Source organism: Podarcis cretensis (genome assembly GCF_951804945.1).
Source record: "Podarcis cretensis genome assembly, chromosome: 9".
In the NCBI taxonomy this organism is placed as follows: Eukaryota; Metazoa; Chordata; class Lepidosauria; order Squamata; family Lacertidae; genus Podarcis; species Podarcis cretensis.
This window is the reverse complement of record NC_137178.1, coordinates 59,088,689-59,106,205: the sequence shown is the minus strand read 5'-3', so window position 1 is coordinate 59,106,205 and position 17,517 is coordinate 59,088,689. Positions and strand designations below refer to the sequence as shown.

At 42.7% G+C, this 17,517-nt stretch overlaps 1 protein-coding gene across 11 annotated transcripts in view; it reads left to right on the top strand.

Moving 5' to 3' along the window:
- APBB2 (amyloid beta precursor protein binding family B member 2) overlaps positions 1-17,517 on the top strand; it is a 112,263-nt gene that overhangs the window by 91,533 nt on the left and 3,213 nt on the right. For 8 of the 11 annotated variants that reach the window (XM_079989690.1, XM_079989687.1, XM_079989683.1 and 5 more), the window contains 6 exons: positions 6,829-6,943; positions 7,807-7,894; positions 8,392-8,475; positions 11,950-12,065; positions 13,844-14,023; positions 15,467-17,382. In XM_079989690.1, coding sequence (XP_079845816.1) covers positions 6,829-6,943; positions 7,807-7,894; positions 8,392-8,475; positions 11,950-12,065; positions 13,844-14,023; positions 15,467-15,634 — 751 coding nt within the window. In that variant the 3' untranslated portion in view covers positions 15,635-17,382. Of the gene's footprint in view, positions 1-6,828; positions 6,944-7,806; positions 7,895-8,391; positions 8,476-11,949; positions 12,066-13,843; positions 14,024-15,466; positions 17,389-17,517 lie in introns of all 11 variants that reach the window. The other 3 variants (XM_079989691.1, XM_079989688.1, XM_079989686.1) reach the window with 2 other exon arrangements.

Genomic DNA, 17,517 nt, shown 5'->3' with positions numbered 1-17,517 from the left:
TCTCATGCTGCTTTTAAAAAAAGAAATAGGGTTCTGGGTTGGGTCTTAAAACAAGGATCGCCCTCCTAAAACTTGCCTGCTATGCCTCAGAAGGGTCATCCAACATTTCTTTGGGAATCAGACTTTATCATTTCCTTTGTAACCTTGCAGACTGCTGCAAACGAGCAAGACTTTGCAATATGTGAACGTTCAAGTCATTTCCACATATTACCTACCCCCCCGCCCCCCAGACACAAAGATTAAACTTGTAATCAAGAGGCAGAGAAGTAGCCTTCTCATGCTCAATGAGAGCAAAGGACATGTTAAATTTGCCAAAGTGTATATATCACAAACCCTGTTGCTTGTCTTTTTCCATTATTCTTAAAGGCCACAAATTTGGCATTAGGAAAGGATAGAGAGTTTGGACAAGTGGGAACTGCAACAAAATGTTGCAGCATGGAGCCTGTGTGTTCAAGATACTCCGTTCCCTTCCTCCTCCCACCTGGTTTTCCATTTCCTGCTGATACCTCCCTCTTGTGCCTGAATGGTCTTTTGCAAACCTGCTGTTAGCACTGCAGAGAAATAGTGATGCTTTTATACCATGCTTATTGAATTTAGGTGAATATCTCTTTGCTAGTTTATTCAGTCTGTGAAGGGGTGGGCGGCCTGGCTAGGCCTAAATGGCCTCTCTGATCCCTTTCGTCTCTGCAGTCCACCTTTCAATTATTCTAAATTTCCAGAACCCATTGTATGTGTTACAGGGCTGGTCAGAAGGATTATTCAAGAGAAGTCTGAGGTTGTATTCTTAACAGAGCTCAGTACTTTTAAAAGTCACTGGCTTTGATACCATCAGGGAGTTTTCTCTTCAAGGCTAAAGCTCTGTGAGCCACAACAGTACAATCTTCTTACAATGCCCTGGAGGGAGCAATGCCAGGGGGATAAGATAGCGGTTTTCCTGAGTATTTATATTTCATGGACTTTATGGAAGAATTGAAAATCCACTGTTTTGCTTAAGGTGGAAAAGAATTGTAGCGCTGAAATTCTGAAAGACAGATCAGCAAGTTGAGATCTGACAGAATTCCACAAGACAATGGATAATTCAGACTGAAGGCTAAAGTCTGATAAGAAGACATTGTTCTCTATGTGATTTGTTTTGCTCTGCACCAGAACATTGACTGTCCAGGACATGTTTACTTGAGTGTCAACTTTTGCAGAATTAGTCTAACTTAACGCACAAAATAGTTAATTAGCTTTTATTTAACCATGAATTACAACTCGACTGGTGTGCTGATGAAGTTAGAGAAATCACACACAGAAATGATATAAAAGGATAAGCGGTGAAATGAGTGAAACAATTTGCAGAAATTGCCGCTTGTTGGAATATGTCGGCTGTGTTGCGCTCTTGAGGGCATCTAATTTTCCTCAGATCAAGCAAGTTTCTCATGAGCAGGAAGGAAGCGTCCGTGTGGCTGACATGGAACCTCGTGTATGTCCATAAATTAATAACCCAACATACAAGGTTCAGGGCCCTTTGCACCTCTCAAAACACAGTTGCATGACAATTCAGGGTTTCTCTATGCAGCATTTACTTCCACAATATAAGTTCTTAGTGTGGCCAGCATCTCTGAACCAAACCCACCAACCCTGTTGTTGATGAAAAGTAGGAGGGCCCTGGAGAAAATGAGCCCCTCGCTGAATAACTACAGGGTTGGTACTTACGTCGCCAATCTCACAGGTCAGGTACTAGGGCCAACTGTGGGTTTGTGTTTTTTTAAGTGTCTAATACAGTGATACCTTGGTTCTCAAACTTAATCCGTTCTGGAAGTCTGTTCCAAAACCAAACCGTTCCAAATCCAAGGTGCACTTTCCCATAGAAGGTAATGCAAAATTGATTAATCCGTTCCAGACATTTAAAAGCAACTCCTAAAACAGCAGTTTAACGTGAATTTTACTATTTAACAAGACCATAAAGTGAAAGCAATAAAACAATGTACTGCAGTCACACAATCAATCAGTAGCTGAACTGGGTTCCACATAGTCACAAAAACAAAACAAAAAAAGAGCTGCAAAAACAAAAACGCAAAATAAATAGCAAAAACAGACAGACCTCAGCATATCACTCAAAATGGAAGTGTGGCACTCAAAACGGAGCACATTTGGCTTCTGCAAAAAGTTTGCAAACTGGAACACTTCCGGGTTTGCAGTGTTTGGGTTCCAAGTTTTGCAGTAGTTACTTCGTACACTATACGTGGATTGTCTGAATCCACTCTGAAGCTCATCGGCCACTCCAAGAATAACCTTTAAATCTACATGTCATTTTTCTTTGGAGACAGAAAAATGTTTGACGGGAAGAATTCTTAGCACGGTTAGCTTATTGTTGTTGGTTATAAATGAATTCTGCAAGCAGATGGATTTGTGACATGTTAATGCTAAACAACAATCGGCAACAAACAATAATGAAAAAGAAGAGTGGGACTGAATCTCCAAAGGCAATTTAAACGCCACATGTGAAAACAGTCATTGTTTGCAAGACAGTGGATCAATTGAGAACGCAGGAGCAGGGAATGGCTGCACCCTTGGGAAGCTTCCTATGTGCAATGTTTTAAAGGCTTATAAAAGTGGGACTTCTTGCTACAACCCTAAGCATGAATTTGTGGCTGCAGCCCCTTCATTTTTCTAATAATAGAAATTCTTTCAGGCTGCATTTAATCGGGATGTCTCAAGGGGCATTAGTATAATGACTAGCCTCGTTCATACCAGGCAGTGGTCACATAAATTCTGTTATATGTCGCTACATAACCATCATTGCATGGTTAAATGATGCTTAACTGGGTGTTAAATAAGCACGGCCATCCAATTAGTCCCAAAGAATAACCATTTAAAAGAATTAAAGTAAGAGAATGGAATATCTCTTCCCCGCCCCCAATATTTGTTCTATTTCATCATTTTTCTTTCAGTTGAAGAGGTTATTTTTCTCCCCTGGCCACCTTGTTCTGTAATAAGCTGACCAGAGTACCTTAAATTAAAAGGATTATTTTGTGCTTGGGCTAATCAACAAAGCCGCAGCCTTGCATACCATAACATGTAATTGATTCTCTCCCCTCTAGCCCTGCCAAGAAATCTCCCTTGTTTTCCAGATTTGGTTCAGAATAACAGCTCAGTCTAGTTTTAGCTGATAATTGCCATTACTACCAGGCAGAGTGCATGCATAAAGAATTAATATTTTGGTGAATGGCTGTTTCTGCATAAAACAGTACGTGGCAGGTGTTGGAAAACTATGCTCAGGGGCCACGTTTGGCAACTGTTTTTAATAGGGGGCATATTTTGCATTGAGCAATGTTGAGAGAGCAGCCACATTGACTCCACCTGTTAACTTGTTCCTGAACCAGGCGAAACAAATAGACAATGGTGTCTTCTAAAGAGCAAAATAGGTTCCCTCAGTCACAGCTGTGTCCCTTTTGTCCGGACTCCAAAGCTCCTTCATGCGGTGCTCAGTTGCCTATCTAGCTGCTGAGGATGCAATAACTGCATCCTCTCTCTTTCTGGGCACTCCTAGTTGCAATTTAAAGAAATGAAAACGGCGGAAGGCTCACCAAATTCGACACACAAACCCAAAGGGCAACTACCTCCCAACTAGAGGGAGAATTAATGGGCCTGACTTAGGAAGAACATAACCAGCAAAAAGGGATCGTAAGAAAAGCGAAGCGAGGGCTCTACCATGTAGCCTTGCGGCTGGTCTGAGTTTACAATTTGAAGCAAACAAAAGTAGTTGTACAGGAATGTAAGTTATAAGCAGCATGGCTTATAACTTTTGTCACACTTGCAGCGCCTATTGTTTCCTCTGTGGCCTCCTCTCAGCGCAGAACCGCATCCTTTGCCGAGCTCACTTCAGCCATTTCATTTCTCTCCTCAGCCTCTACACAGTGAACAACACCCTCTCCAAAAAAAAGATCCAACCCAAATGCAGTGGTATCTTGGTTTACAAATTTAATCCGTTCCGGAATCCATTCTTAAACCAAGGCATTCTTAAACCAAGATGTGTTTTCCCAAAGCAGCAGGGGACTCAATTTACAAATGGAACACACTCAACAGGAAGCAAAACATGTTCTTATTCCAAGGCAAAGTTTGCAAACCAAAACACCTACTTCTGGGTTTGCAGCGTTCTTAATCCAAGTTGCTCATAAACTAAGCTGTTCTTAAACCAAGGTACCACTGTAATAACTTCGGTGCATTAGGCCAGCTTTTACCTAGTCTTAACATACTACCTCTGATCAGCTTACAAGCTGGGTATGAAGGTCGTGCCATGTTGTTTATCCTCTGCATCGAAGAAAGCCAGTTGTACTTCTTTTTGTCACAGCTTTTTGCTGAGAGTGGGGACTATCAAGTATAGGAATCCAGCAAAAAGGGAGTGAATACTGGGTCCATGTTAAAGAATTTCTAGATTCAGCTGTGACCTAGCTGGACCTTTACACAGCGTGACCTTTTTTTTGCCTCTAGGACTTCCATAATCCATAATCTGACATTTTCATTGCCCCTGCCCCTCACTCCCTACTGAAGTACTATTGTGGTGAATATTTATTTATTTGTCACTTTCCTCTGAGCAGCTCAAGGAGCCATAATTCTCCCCCTCCCAATTCTACCTTCACAACAACCCTGTGAGGGAGGTCAGGCTAAGAGACGGCCACTGGCCCAAGATTGCTCAGTGAACTTCCCAGCTGGTTTCACCAGTACACCACACTGGCTCTCATAGCATTGGACTGGGGAGACTGATGTTCAAAAGCCTGAAAGTTCTTTGTGTGACAGGACCAGTCAGTTCCTCTCAGCCTAATCTCACCTCGGGGATTAAATGGAATATATGCACACATGCCACCTCAGCGAGAGCCAAATGCAAAAAGGTTTCTGATCTCCTTGCCTTACAAAGAACTGTCACGATGCAGACCTCTGCCTCATCTTTTAAGTTTCCCAGCATGGAGCTGGGAAGCCTGTAAATTCCTTAGTAAATCAGGTAAACAGTTTGCCCATAAATCTCTCCTCGTGTTAATCCGTTTGAAATGAGCTAATGCAGAATTGAGGTTAACAGAGCAAATGACCCAGAAAGGATTCCACAGTAAGAGAGATAGATAAGAAAGCCAAGATGAAGGGCTCCGGTGATGTATTCAATATTGAACACTTCTGTATCTGCAAAGACCATAACCTTTCCCCCTCCCTGGCCTTTGTGCAAGAGATTAGCATTGTCACGAATGCTCAAGGTCACCGTACCTTGGTGGCAGTACAGGGAAGGGGTGAATTGTTGCTACAGAATGGCTTACATGGGAGGAAAGTGTTTCAGGCGTAGCAGCTTTCGAACCTGTCTCATTCTCTCCAGCAGCCTTTAAACAGAGCCTCTGCTCCAGGGGAGCGCCCTTGCAAACTGCGCCTACGGATTTTCCTGAGCTCCCTATCTGATAGGATTAAATATTGAAGTTGCCCTATCATTTGGACCTTGCCGGAAGGAAGGATCCACATTTGATTGCTAATGCTGACGGATAATTTTGCAGCAGATGGTTGCCGGTCCCTTCTGCCCTCCGCCCTCACATCCCCAGTGATACCTGCCGATACCATTTCTTTGCTTGTGGTGACAGCTTTGCCCCCTTTGTGGAATCATGGCATGTATAGAAAGCTGCACTTCTTATAGCCTTTAGCTCCTCCGTGGGGACTTCTAAGGAAGAGAATTGAGGCAGGGTGATCATTTCAGAGCAGCGGAGAGCAAACAGTGTCTCCCTAAGCAGATTCTCTGCAAAGGTTAAAGGCCTGGTCTTGGATATGTTCAGGATCAAGTGACCAAAGAACGCAGTCTCCATTAAGAGCATTTGTTGTGGTTACTTTTCATCTGTATTAAGAGCATCTGATGTGGTTATTATAACACAGTTATCAGTGCATTCCAAACCTTTTTTTTTTTTTCTTTTTCTTTTTTGGAATCTGCCTTCATAGGAATCTGCCTTACAGCAAGTGAGGCCCTTGAGTTAAGTATTGTTGACTGATTGGCAGGAGCTCCCAAGTCTTTTCAGGCCCATGTCCTTGCCAGCACTCCCTGGGGACACCAAAGGTTGAACCTGAAACCCTTTGCACGGAGAGCACATGCTCTGCAACAAAGGGAATTGTGCTTTGGAATCCCTCACTAGGACGCAGGCCCATTTAATTGTTTTTATGGCGATAGCTAAGGGATGTGGGCGGCGCTGTGGGTTAAACCACAGAGCCTAGGACTTGCCAATCAGAAGGTCAGGGTTTCAAATCCCCGCAACAGGGTGAGCTCCCGTTGCTCGGTCCCTGCTCCTGCCAACCTAGCAGTTTGAAAGCACGTCAAAGTGCAAGTAGATAAATAGGTACCGCTCCGGCAGGAAGGTAAACGGCGTTTGGTTCGCCAGAAGCGGCTTAGTCATGCTGGCCACATGACCCAGAAGCTGTACGCCGGCTCCCTCGGCCAATAAAGCAAGATGAGCGCCGCAACCCCAGAGTCGGCCACAACTGGACCTAATGGTCAGGGGTCCCTTTACCTTTACCTTTAAGGTGATAGCTACTAAGTATGTGGAACGAGTAAGTTCTGACCATTCAGTTGTCATCTTTAAGAACATAAGAATAGCTTGCTGGATCAGGACAGTGGTCCTGTTTTGACAGTGGCCACCAGGCACCTTTGGGGAACCTGCAAGCAGAATGCAAACATGAGACCACAATCCTCTCCTGTGGTTTTCATTCAGAAACTGGAGGCAAGAGCATAGCTGTCGTGATCTTTGTTCCTTTGCGTTCTTTTTGAAGCAGGTATTTCTGTGGGCGATACTGCTTTGAATAAGGTAATTAATTTTGTTTGTACAGAGACTTTGCCTATGTAGCAAGAGACCGAGAGACGAGGATTTTGAAGTGCCACGTGTTTCGATGTGACACGCCAGCAAAAGCCATTGCCACAAGCCTGCACGAAATCTGTTCTAAGGCAAGCTTTCTTGTTGTTGTTTTCATTCTATCCTCTCCCTTTTCCTGTGCGAACATACCCCCATACGACACTCCCGAGCGTGTTACATGAAGTCTCCCTGATTTCAGTGAAATCTATTTCCGTGCCATTTAAGAGTATAGGTCCAAACCAAAGCTTCCACACAAACAGTTGCCTGGCATACATTTCTGTGCAGGAGAAACTGCTTCTAAAGATAATGTTGAGCAGCAGAGGAAAGAGGGCTCAACACATTCTAGGGCTGACCTGTTGACAGTATCCTATGGGAGGCTACGGAAAGAAATGGCCCACATAAGGTGTGTAGCGTTTTATCAACACCGGTAGCTCAAAGGGGAGACATAAAAGGTCTTCCGATGGTACGTGAAGTGCCTATAGCCTTTGTCCTTATCACTGCTTACGCTGCAGACAAGATCTCCATACTGTTCTGCCCCCAAAGGTCACGGGGGTTGTTACAGAGTACCAGATTGCAAATAACTTTTATATATTAAGCTTTTTAATGTGGTGCATTGGTAAAGGTAGCGAAAACCTCCCATCCCTGTAAAGTTTTCCACCACCTCCATCAATATTTGCACTGCAGGTTGTCAAACATGCCTCTTTAAATTTAAATGCAGGCAGCCCAATCCTTTTGGGAAAGAAACTCCAACGAGTTCTATAAGGCTTACTCCCAAGTAGGTGTGCATAAGATTGTAGCTGTAGTTCCTTAACCCATCTGAGTTACGGTGAAAAAGAGAAACACTCCTTTTTAAGGGCTTTCAGGATTAGGGTTGTACGACGAGATCTATGGATGAAGGGCGGCCTACAAATTTAATAAATGATAATTGTAATAATATGATCACTGTCTTCTCCAGATTATGGCTGAACGGAAGAATGCCAAAGCTGTGGCTTGCAGTTCGTTACAAGAGCGGACAAACGTCACCCTGGATGTTCCCTTACAAGGTACTGTGTGACTGGGATGTTGTCTTCACTATGTAGTCTCAAACAGGTGACTTATTAATTAAATACTAATAAATAACCACTTTTTAAAAAATTAAAAAGAATTTTCACAGTGTGTTTCCAGAGGGGTAATGTTAAGTCTGTTGAAGCATGAATGTAGGTCAAAATAACTTCCTTGGTCTTTAAGATGCCACAAGACTCTTGGGTTGTTTCTCTGGCTTTATTTGGGGCAGGCAAGATCTGCTAAACAGATTTGTCTGTTTTTACCTTACAAGAATAAAAGATGATGATGTACTTTCTTAAAAATTCCCCAGAAATTACTCAGGCTCATTTTTAATGTGCGATAGTAGGTAGAAGGAGTACAGATTTATTAGAATCGATAATGATATCGCTAAGAGATCGACAACCTGATGAATTCTTTTATTCTGCCCTTGAAATAAGGGTATTTTGCCTGATGTGAATTTTGATAAGTTGAAATTGATTTTTTTGTTCCCATGCAGTAGATTTCCCAACACCAAAGACTGAGCTGGTCCAGAAGTTCCATGTACAGTACTTGGGCATGTTACCTGTAGCTAAGCCAGTGGGTAGGTTGAATCTTTGTCCATATCTCCCTTAATGTTTGCTCTTTAGCATCTGAGCGCTCTGTTCTTCATTGACGGAGGATTAAAATAGGTGACGGATATGCATCTCACCTCCTCCAGACTTTCAGTGTGCATACTTTGGGTGTTATAGTTATTCAGATCTGTTAGCGATATTAACTGTGGGGCCAGACAGTGACAGTTTTATTCCAAATTAATTATATGGCGGTTGGGATTTGATCCAGCTTCTACTAGATTAGGGGTTACTGCAGAGATGTGCATGGCATGAAAGATAAAATTAAATTATTTCAATTTGCTTGTCAAATGTGAAATAACAAGGTCAGAATGTTAATATGTGGATCTGAACTTATTGCTTATTAATTCATATGCCACTTAGATGTTTGCACGGAGCTTCGAATTGATATTTCTCAAAAGAGCTGACCTCACCCAATACAGAATGGCAAAGCCCTTTTGACTGTAAAACGTGGCTTGGGGTATGGCATGTGGGTGCCCGCTTTTCCAAGAGAGAAAGAAAAGTCCAAACCTGTTAGTCTTACCAAAACACTTGGACCCAGCTGAAGTGGCTCTTCGGAGCCTGGCCAGTCCTGTGTTTTGCAAGTCTGTTCCATCCTAAATACAGTGGTACCTCAGGTTAAGTACTTAATTCGTTCTGGAGGTCCGTTCTTAACCTGGAACTGTTCTTAACCTGAAGCACCACTTTAGCTAATGGGGCCTCCCGCTGCTGCCTTGCCACTGGAGCACAATATCTGTTCTCATCCTGGAGCAAAGTTCTTAACCCGAGGTAATATTTCTGTGTTAGCGGAGTGTGTAACCTGAAGCATATGTAACCTGAAGCGTATGTAACCCAAGGTACCACTGCACTGAAAAAGTGAAGAAGAATGGACCATGTTGATTCCCAGTGGTGGCTCACGAGAGAGGAGTGGAGGCAGGGGCAGACTTTGGTCGTGTTGGTGCCCCAAGCGAGGCCACAATTTGGCGCCCCTCAAATAATCTTCTCAGTGACGGATCTTTTCCATTTTTCGCTCCCTCAACCCAGCACCTTGTGCAGGGGAACTGCCCTAAATCTAGTACTGGCAGAGGTACTGGCGTACTCCCGGCAGGTGTGGCATCCTTGTTGGGACAGAGATGTGGCTAGGCAAGGAAAAGGGGGGTTCAAGAGAGCTCTGGGTTGGTGGCAGCCCTGCATGTGCACACATACCTGTGGGGCAACCGCTTCGCCCCCTTCCTGTCCCCACAAACACAGTCCCGCCACACCAAGGGAGCGCCACTTCCTCTGCCACTGCTTCCCCTTCTTTCTACAATAGTGGCCAAAATTGTGGAAACCTTTTGGGAAAAGTGTATTTCTGGGGGGTGCTTTTTTGGGGGGGGGGTTCAAAAAAAATTATTGGTTTCCACATTTATCACATAGGGGAAAAAAGAAAACATTACAAAACACACAACAAGAAAAGAAAGGGGGGGGGGAAACACAAAACAGAATTCTTACTTCAAATCTCTAATTCCCGTTACATTGATAACTGACTTCCTCAAATCCCCTCTAACTGAATTTCATTATAACCCCTATATAGCAGTTCTCCAAATTCATATTTCTAATAATATTCACTCCTTTCATTTACTATCCTCATCTCTTTTATTAATATTCAAATCCTTAATATTTACTACCACCTATTCTTATTCTGCCCCTAAGCCTATTTGTTACTTCCAAGAATTTTCTATCTATCTTATATCACAATATTTAGCTAAATATTCTTTAAATTTCTTCCAATCCTCTTGTGTCTCCTCTTCCTTCTGGACGCGGATTCTTCCAGTCAGGTCGGCCAGCTCCAAAAAATCCAAACATCTTCATCTGCCAATCTTCTATTGTTGGTATTTCTTGCGATTTCCAATTTTTGGCTAATAAAAAGTGTATTTCTGAGGTTTGATGGCTCATAACACCACTTTTTTGGAGTAATACCATAAAATTAGTGGGACGCAGGTGGCGCTGTGGGTTAAAGCCTCAGCGCCTAGGGCTTGCCGATCGAAAGGTCGGCGGTTCGAATCCCTGCGGCGGGGTGCGCTCCCGCTGCTCGGTCCCAGCGCCTGCCAACCTAGCAGTTCGAAAGCACCCCTGGGTGCAAGTAGATAAATAGGGACCGCTTACTAGCGGGAAGGTAAACGGCGTTTCCGTGTGCGGCTCTGGCTCTGGCTCTGGCCAGAGCAGCGATGTCACGCTGGCCACGTGACCCGGAAGTGTCTCCGGACAGCGCTGGCCCCTGGCCTCTTAAGTGAGATGGGCGCACAACCCCAGAGTCTGTCAAGACTGGCCCGTACGGGCAGGGGTACCTTTACCTTTACCTTTACCATAAAATTATGTATCAATGGAAAGATAATTTAATGAAGAATGTAATGCAGCAAAGTTTGTTCAGTTATCTGTATTCTATCAAAAGTTATAGACAAATAACCAGAAAAAGGAAGCACAACTTGCTTAAGTTGATATGCCGTAGCTTTCCTTCATTTGAATGTAGCCAATGAGCATGAGTGTTTAGAGACCCAATCAGGTGCTATGAGCCATCAAACCTCGGAAACACACTTTATCCAAAAGTTTTCCACAATTTTGGCCACTAGTGTATATCAGCGTATAAATGAAGGAATGAAACAGCTGCTTCAGCTCAGATTCCTACATCTTTGTTGGCACCTTCTCTTGGACACCCTTATTTTTTATGACTTTTATTAGCATGCTTAGTCTACCCTTCCTCAGGGTAGCATATATGGGTTTCATCTCATTTTATTCTCCCGGAAACCTGCCCCCCCTCATGTGAGACAGACTGGGAGTGTGTGCCCCAAAACCACAGTGAGAAGAGAAGAAAAATAAAAAGGACGTCCGATTTTACATCTGTCAGTTACATAGAAGACATTATTCAAAATACTCACTCTAGAGTGACACCTGACTGTTCTACTTTCTACTAGGCAATATTTTCCCAATCTTCTGACCTACATAGATTAATTCATTTTCCTTTTAACGCAAAAAGTCCGAAAGGGGTTATCTAATTATTATTATTAATAATAAATGTCAGCAGTAGTTTTTCTCTATCAAACGTAATGTTTTCTTCTATTTTCTGGGTCTTCCTTTGGTGTTTTCTCTTTCTTTCCCTGTTTTTGTTTTTATTTCGATTCTTTCAGTGCTTTTTGTCTTTAATTTTTTTGCAGGGGGTACTCCCGTTTTCCTACTCCTATTGAAATACTGCCCTTCAATGAAGCCAAACTTAGATTCACAAAATTTTTAGGGGTATGCGTCCCTCCGCGTCCCCCCAGAAAAAAGCACTGGATTTGTTTCTTTTATCTTACTGTACCATGAAAAAGCTTTAATAAAATCTTACTTTAAAACAAACACACACCCCATGAGCTTAATGCCTGATATTCTTCCTGCCATAAAACGCTGACTCTCCGTTAGTGATCTTGTCTCTGTTGCTCTGCAACTTGCAGGTATGGACACCCTGAATGCCGCTATAGAAAGCCTCATCGACTCCTCCAGCAGAGACGACTGGGTGCCTGTCACCATGAATGTCGCAGATGCTACGGTGACAGTCATCAGCGAAGGAGTAAGGCACAACCTGGCCTCTCTAAAAACCAGAAATGCTTCATATTTAGTTGATACTAGAATGTGGGCCTTCTTATTTAGCCAGTGCTTTGTTTTCTTCAAACTTTCCTTTTAGTCGATTTTATTTGAGATAAATAGAAGCTGCCATATGCACTGCCAGAGCAAATTTGGCAACCGTTGATGGTATGCATGGCATTTTAAAGATCTTCATTTCTGCCATATGTTGCTATTTTCTCCTGTAAAAATAACAAAACTACCAGCTTAAATAAACAGAGAAGAAAACGCACTTGCCTAAGATTTTACGGGAAATATAATGTCTAATATAGATCTCAGTCATGATCCAACAGTTCAGTTATCCAGCTTTTTGGATAATATTAATCTGATGTTGAAGTCCAGTGAATCCCTTTAGAGCCCTAGCTAGAAATACAGTAATACAGTCCCTGTCTGTTTTCAAGAATGGTCTGTTTTCAAGAATGACTGCCGTCTAACACAGAAAAATGGATTTTATTAATATTCCATTCCAAGGTACATTATACCCCACAATATTAACCTAAATTCCTTATTGGACTATCAGAAATCCATGGAGAAGAAAACAGATGAGGTGTTATATGTACAATACTGGCCTCATAACTGAAGAGCGAGCAAATCGGAAACAAACAAAAAATGGCTAGATGAAATACTGGACTCATGGTAAAAAATATATACAGTGGAACCTCTACTCACAACCACAATTCATTCTGGAGGCCTGTCCTTATGGCAAAATGGGTTGCTGGGAGAGGCGCCGTTGTACGCATGCGCGGGCGGCGATTGCCCATTACTGCACATGTGCAAACAGCAATCACCGCTCCTGTGCATGCGCAAATAGCAGCAAACCCGCCGGTTACTTCCTGGTTTGCCGTGGTCGCAACTTGGAGCATCCACGAGTGGAGGCGGTTGTAAGTAGAGGTTCTACTATATATATACAGTGGGTCCAACATACCCCAATAGCCTAATAGGGTTTTCTTTTGTTTTTCAAAGGAACGTTACCAACAAGAAATCAGTGTATCAGGTTTGCACTATGCAATGGTTAATTTGTGTCAAAATAAAGCCAGCCTCACAAAATTAACCTTACTGGGTTAAAATTTACTCACTGAGTCCAATGGTTCCCTGCAGTGCTTTGTAATAGGGTGACTGTTGTCATTTATAATCACCTTCTAAACAACCATCTCAAGGCGATATATGCACAGAAATGTACATGGACAGCAGAGATCTCCTCTAGTCCCCTTGAAATGGAATAGCTATAAAAAATGGAATTCATAGTATGGGCAAGATAGTTGGGTATTTTTCTACCCTACTTTGAGAAGTTGATGGGCATAGAATGAACCCCAGGTAGCTTAGGACAATAAGTAACCTCTAGTTTTTGGTTAATGCCCCTCAAATTAATTTCTTGCATATCTGTATACTGATATAAGGTGATTTTTTTAATAAAAGAGTTGTTGTTGTTGTTTATTAAGATGCTTGGCAACCTTTAAAAAATAAATATGAAAGAGTGTTTTCATTGTGTGTGAAACTGCATCACCCTGTATGCCTATTTGCAAATCAGCCTCCAAACTCGGGATGCTGTGACAGTTAGTCCACCTCTTGGTGCATTCTGGAAGGTTACACCAGGTTTGTTCCTTGGTCCATAACTGGTGACCTTCCAAGAATCAGAGCTTCCAGCGCTCAAACTAATAATTGTTTCTTCAGTGCTACCTCTGAAACTTTTATTTGTACCAACATGAATTCTTCCTTCCTAACTAGAATGAAGAGGAAATTGTGGTGGAATGTCGTGTACGGTTCTTGTCTTTTATGGGAGTGGGCAAAGATATCCATACGTTTGCCTTCATTATGGATACGGGGAACCAGCATTTTGAGTGCCACGTTTTCTGGTGTGAGCCCAATGCAGGCAACGTATCAGAAGCCGTCCAGGCGGCTTGTATGGTAAGTGACCACAGAAAACTGTAGTACAATTTGTAGAAGTATTAGAACATTAAAAGAAACCAGTACATGAAATCCCCCTCAAATATTATTTTGTAGTATTTAGCATGAACGCAAAATGACAGGAAAACAATAATTCTACAGTGGTGCCCCGCAAGACGAATGCCTCGCAAGACGGAAATCCCGCTAGACGAAAGGGTTTTCCGTTTTGGAGGTGCTTCGCGAAACGAATTTCCTATGGGCTTGCTTTGCAAGACGAAAATGTCTTGCGAGTTCCTGCGGGGTTTTTTTTCCTTCCCCCCCCCCCTTTTCTAAGCCGCTTATCAGCTGATCCGCTAAGCCGCTTAACAGCTGATCCGCTAAGCCGCTTATCAGCTGATCCGCTAAGCCCCTAAGCCGCTAATAGCGCTAATCCGCTAAGCCGCTAATGGGCTTGCTTTGCAAGACGAAAAAACCGCAAGACGAAGAGACTCGCGGAACGGATTCTTTTCGTCTTGCGAGGCACCACTGTATTCATTTTTCAGAGCGCCCTGATAAATTACAATTCTCTCCCCAGTTCTGCGCTCGGATCTTAACATTTTTTAACAACATGATTCTAAATATTAGTGTCAGCTCTCTCCCCCTCCTCTGCTTTAATGCTATTAGCAGTGAATATTGTGAACTGTTACGTGCACAGACTGAAAACCAGATAAGTAGCATAATGCATCAGAGTCAAGGAAACAAGCGCCAGCCTTTTGCAAGAGAACAATGTGTCTTTATAGAAAGGAGACAATGGGAAGAACAAATTATAAGATGGATGAGAATAACCAGAGTTCCCTGCTTCAGTGGTATTATTCAGCATCTGCTTTCAGAGGGTTTAGTGGGTACCATCCTTCAAAATTGTCATCTGTTCCCTTGGGCTAATAGAGAAAATACTAGCACTAACCTGAGCAAGTTCTGGCAATCAGAACACAATAACGTTCAATCCCAGCCACTACCATCAAATTATATTCTTTTAGATTTAGAGGTGGAAGACTTAAAACAAATCTGCCAACATGTTGAGTTGTTACTCCTTGCATTAGAAAGGACGGTCGTGTATCCAATATCTTAATGATGCGTTGTCCCCGCTAACATGTAATAATTGTGCAGAGAATGTAAGAAACTGCCAAAATGAGGAAAGACCTGCTCTAAGGATCTACAAGTGCTATGTCTAAGGGCAGATTTGCAAAACTTGTGACGAACCAATCCCATGCAGGTAGCAAAATTAGGTTGATGAAACACTATACATAGTTGTTGATTTTAAATTGGCCATACATAGCTTGATGGGTCGCATTTAAGCTTGATGGGTCATGATATGTGTGTGTCTTGCCTACTCGGAAGCAAATCCTAAATGATTTTGCAGAACATAGTGAGGAAAACTCAAGGTTTCCTTGCTAATGATTGCAGAACATCTTTGCTTTCTTTCAGCTACGATACCAGAAGTGCTTGGTAGCCAGACCTCCTTCACAAAAAGTCCGGCCACCTCCTCCTCCTGCAGACTCGATGACCAGAAGAGTCACAACCAATGTGAAACGGGGGATGTTGTCCCTCATTGACACTTTGAAACAGAAACGTCCCGTTACGGACACGCCATAGCAGCCCTGCAGGAAGAGAAATGGTTTCTCAGAAAACATCTAGCAGAAGATACAGTAGCCACATTAAAGAAGATGAACTGATTTTTGGCCTTCCAGTTTAAATTGGTGATGCTTTGTCTTCAGAGAATTTACCCTTATCAAATAATATTAGACAAAAGCATGTTCTCTCGTTCTTGCCACCATCATGTGATATGAAAAGAAGCATGAGTAATTTTTTTGCTGTGAGGTTTCGCACCATGAAGTGGAAGGTCTGTTTTCCAACTGTGTAAATATTATGAACGTTACTTAAATTCACACATCCACCAGAAAGGATTATGGCACATTGCTCTTCGGAGAGAACCATGCCCAAATTGATATTCATCCCCATCCTGGTTGGGATTTGTCACAAGCAGTCCTTGTATCCTGCAGCACTTTGTCCTCATTTTTAACACTGAAGTACATACCAAGTATTAGTTACCATTGTATTATTGTAATATGAATATTGAGCTGCTTTTTTTTTTAAAGAAACTGCATTCATTAACCAATCTTCCATCTTGTGCACCCTAGTAACCATTTTTCATCTTCTGTCAGCCAGTTGGGTTTGCTTCAACACGAGTTTCCTATGCAGATTGCAGTTCAACTGGAAGGAGCGTGCAAACGATATTATAATTGTGACAATCACATGTGTATCGGTTTCAGTGACATGCCGGTGCTGGGAATGACCCTTTCCCAGGCATATGTATGCACAAGAAAATAGATGTGCTCTATTGTCGCATGGTATTAACTACATTTGGTTTGCATGCTTTTTTCTCGTAAAGAAGCACTGCCCCCATAGCAGATCATCACCTTTGAAATGCCCTTCAGTTCTGAAATCGAGCTTGTCATTTAGGAGTTCAGAGAGCAGTCCAGGAGGATATGCTGGGATTTTTGTTTCGAAACATAAATCGCAGCACTGGTGACACTAAGGCTCAAGCACTTCTTAGCATTTTCTGTAGATGCTGGTCTATGCTTTTAAATGTTTCTACCCTGATACAGGCAGGAAGCAAAGGTAAGGACCTGATAGATGCATGAGGTTAAAAATAGTAAAGCCAAAATGTACCTTAATCCTTGACCAGCCGTCTACAAGGATCAGTGCATCAGAAATGGAATTTCAGCAATGCAGCATGAGTAAAACCTCTTTAACTGAAAAGGGGAAGGAAGATTAAGGTATCCTTTGTTACTTTTCCTATGACAAGGTTTGCATTAGGTAACTGTGAATGTGCATGGGTTTTTCCTTATTTGAGTTCTATCCCTATAACTATGTCCTCCATTTCATTTCTTCCCACAGAGGTTGGGTGCTGAGCGCACCTAAATGACATTTTTGCTGTGCAAGATCCATTTTAATTGGCAGCCTTCCAAGGAGCTATAGTTTACTTTGATTTTAAATTAAGAAATCATGTCATCTCCCAGTAGATTTTGAAACACCCACCGACCACCACATTTGACCTTTGCAGTGCCAAGTGAAACTTGTTGCAAATCCCACAACCAACTCCACATGCTAGTTCCTTCTAACTGCACCTTATGCTATGTGTTTTGGATGGTTTTTAATATTTTTTATGTGTAACGTGTAGAACATTTTCACTTGCGCAGCTGCCAAAGGAAAAGCCTTAGAACCCATTCATGCCTTGGGGCCATGGCAGAGGTCAGGCCTCAGAGTGTCGAATGTACAACTGAAGAGGATAAGGGAAGGCAAGCTTGTGTTTGTGCACTCTCCTCCAAAAACCATTAAAGGTAAAGGTAAAGGTACCCCTGCCCGTACGGGCCAGTCTTGACAGACTCTGGGGTTGTGCGCCCATCTCACTTAAGAGGCCAAGGGCCAGCGCTGTCCGGAGACACTTCCGGGTCACGTGGCCAGCGTGACATCGC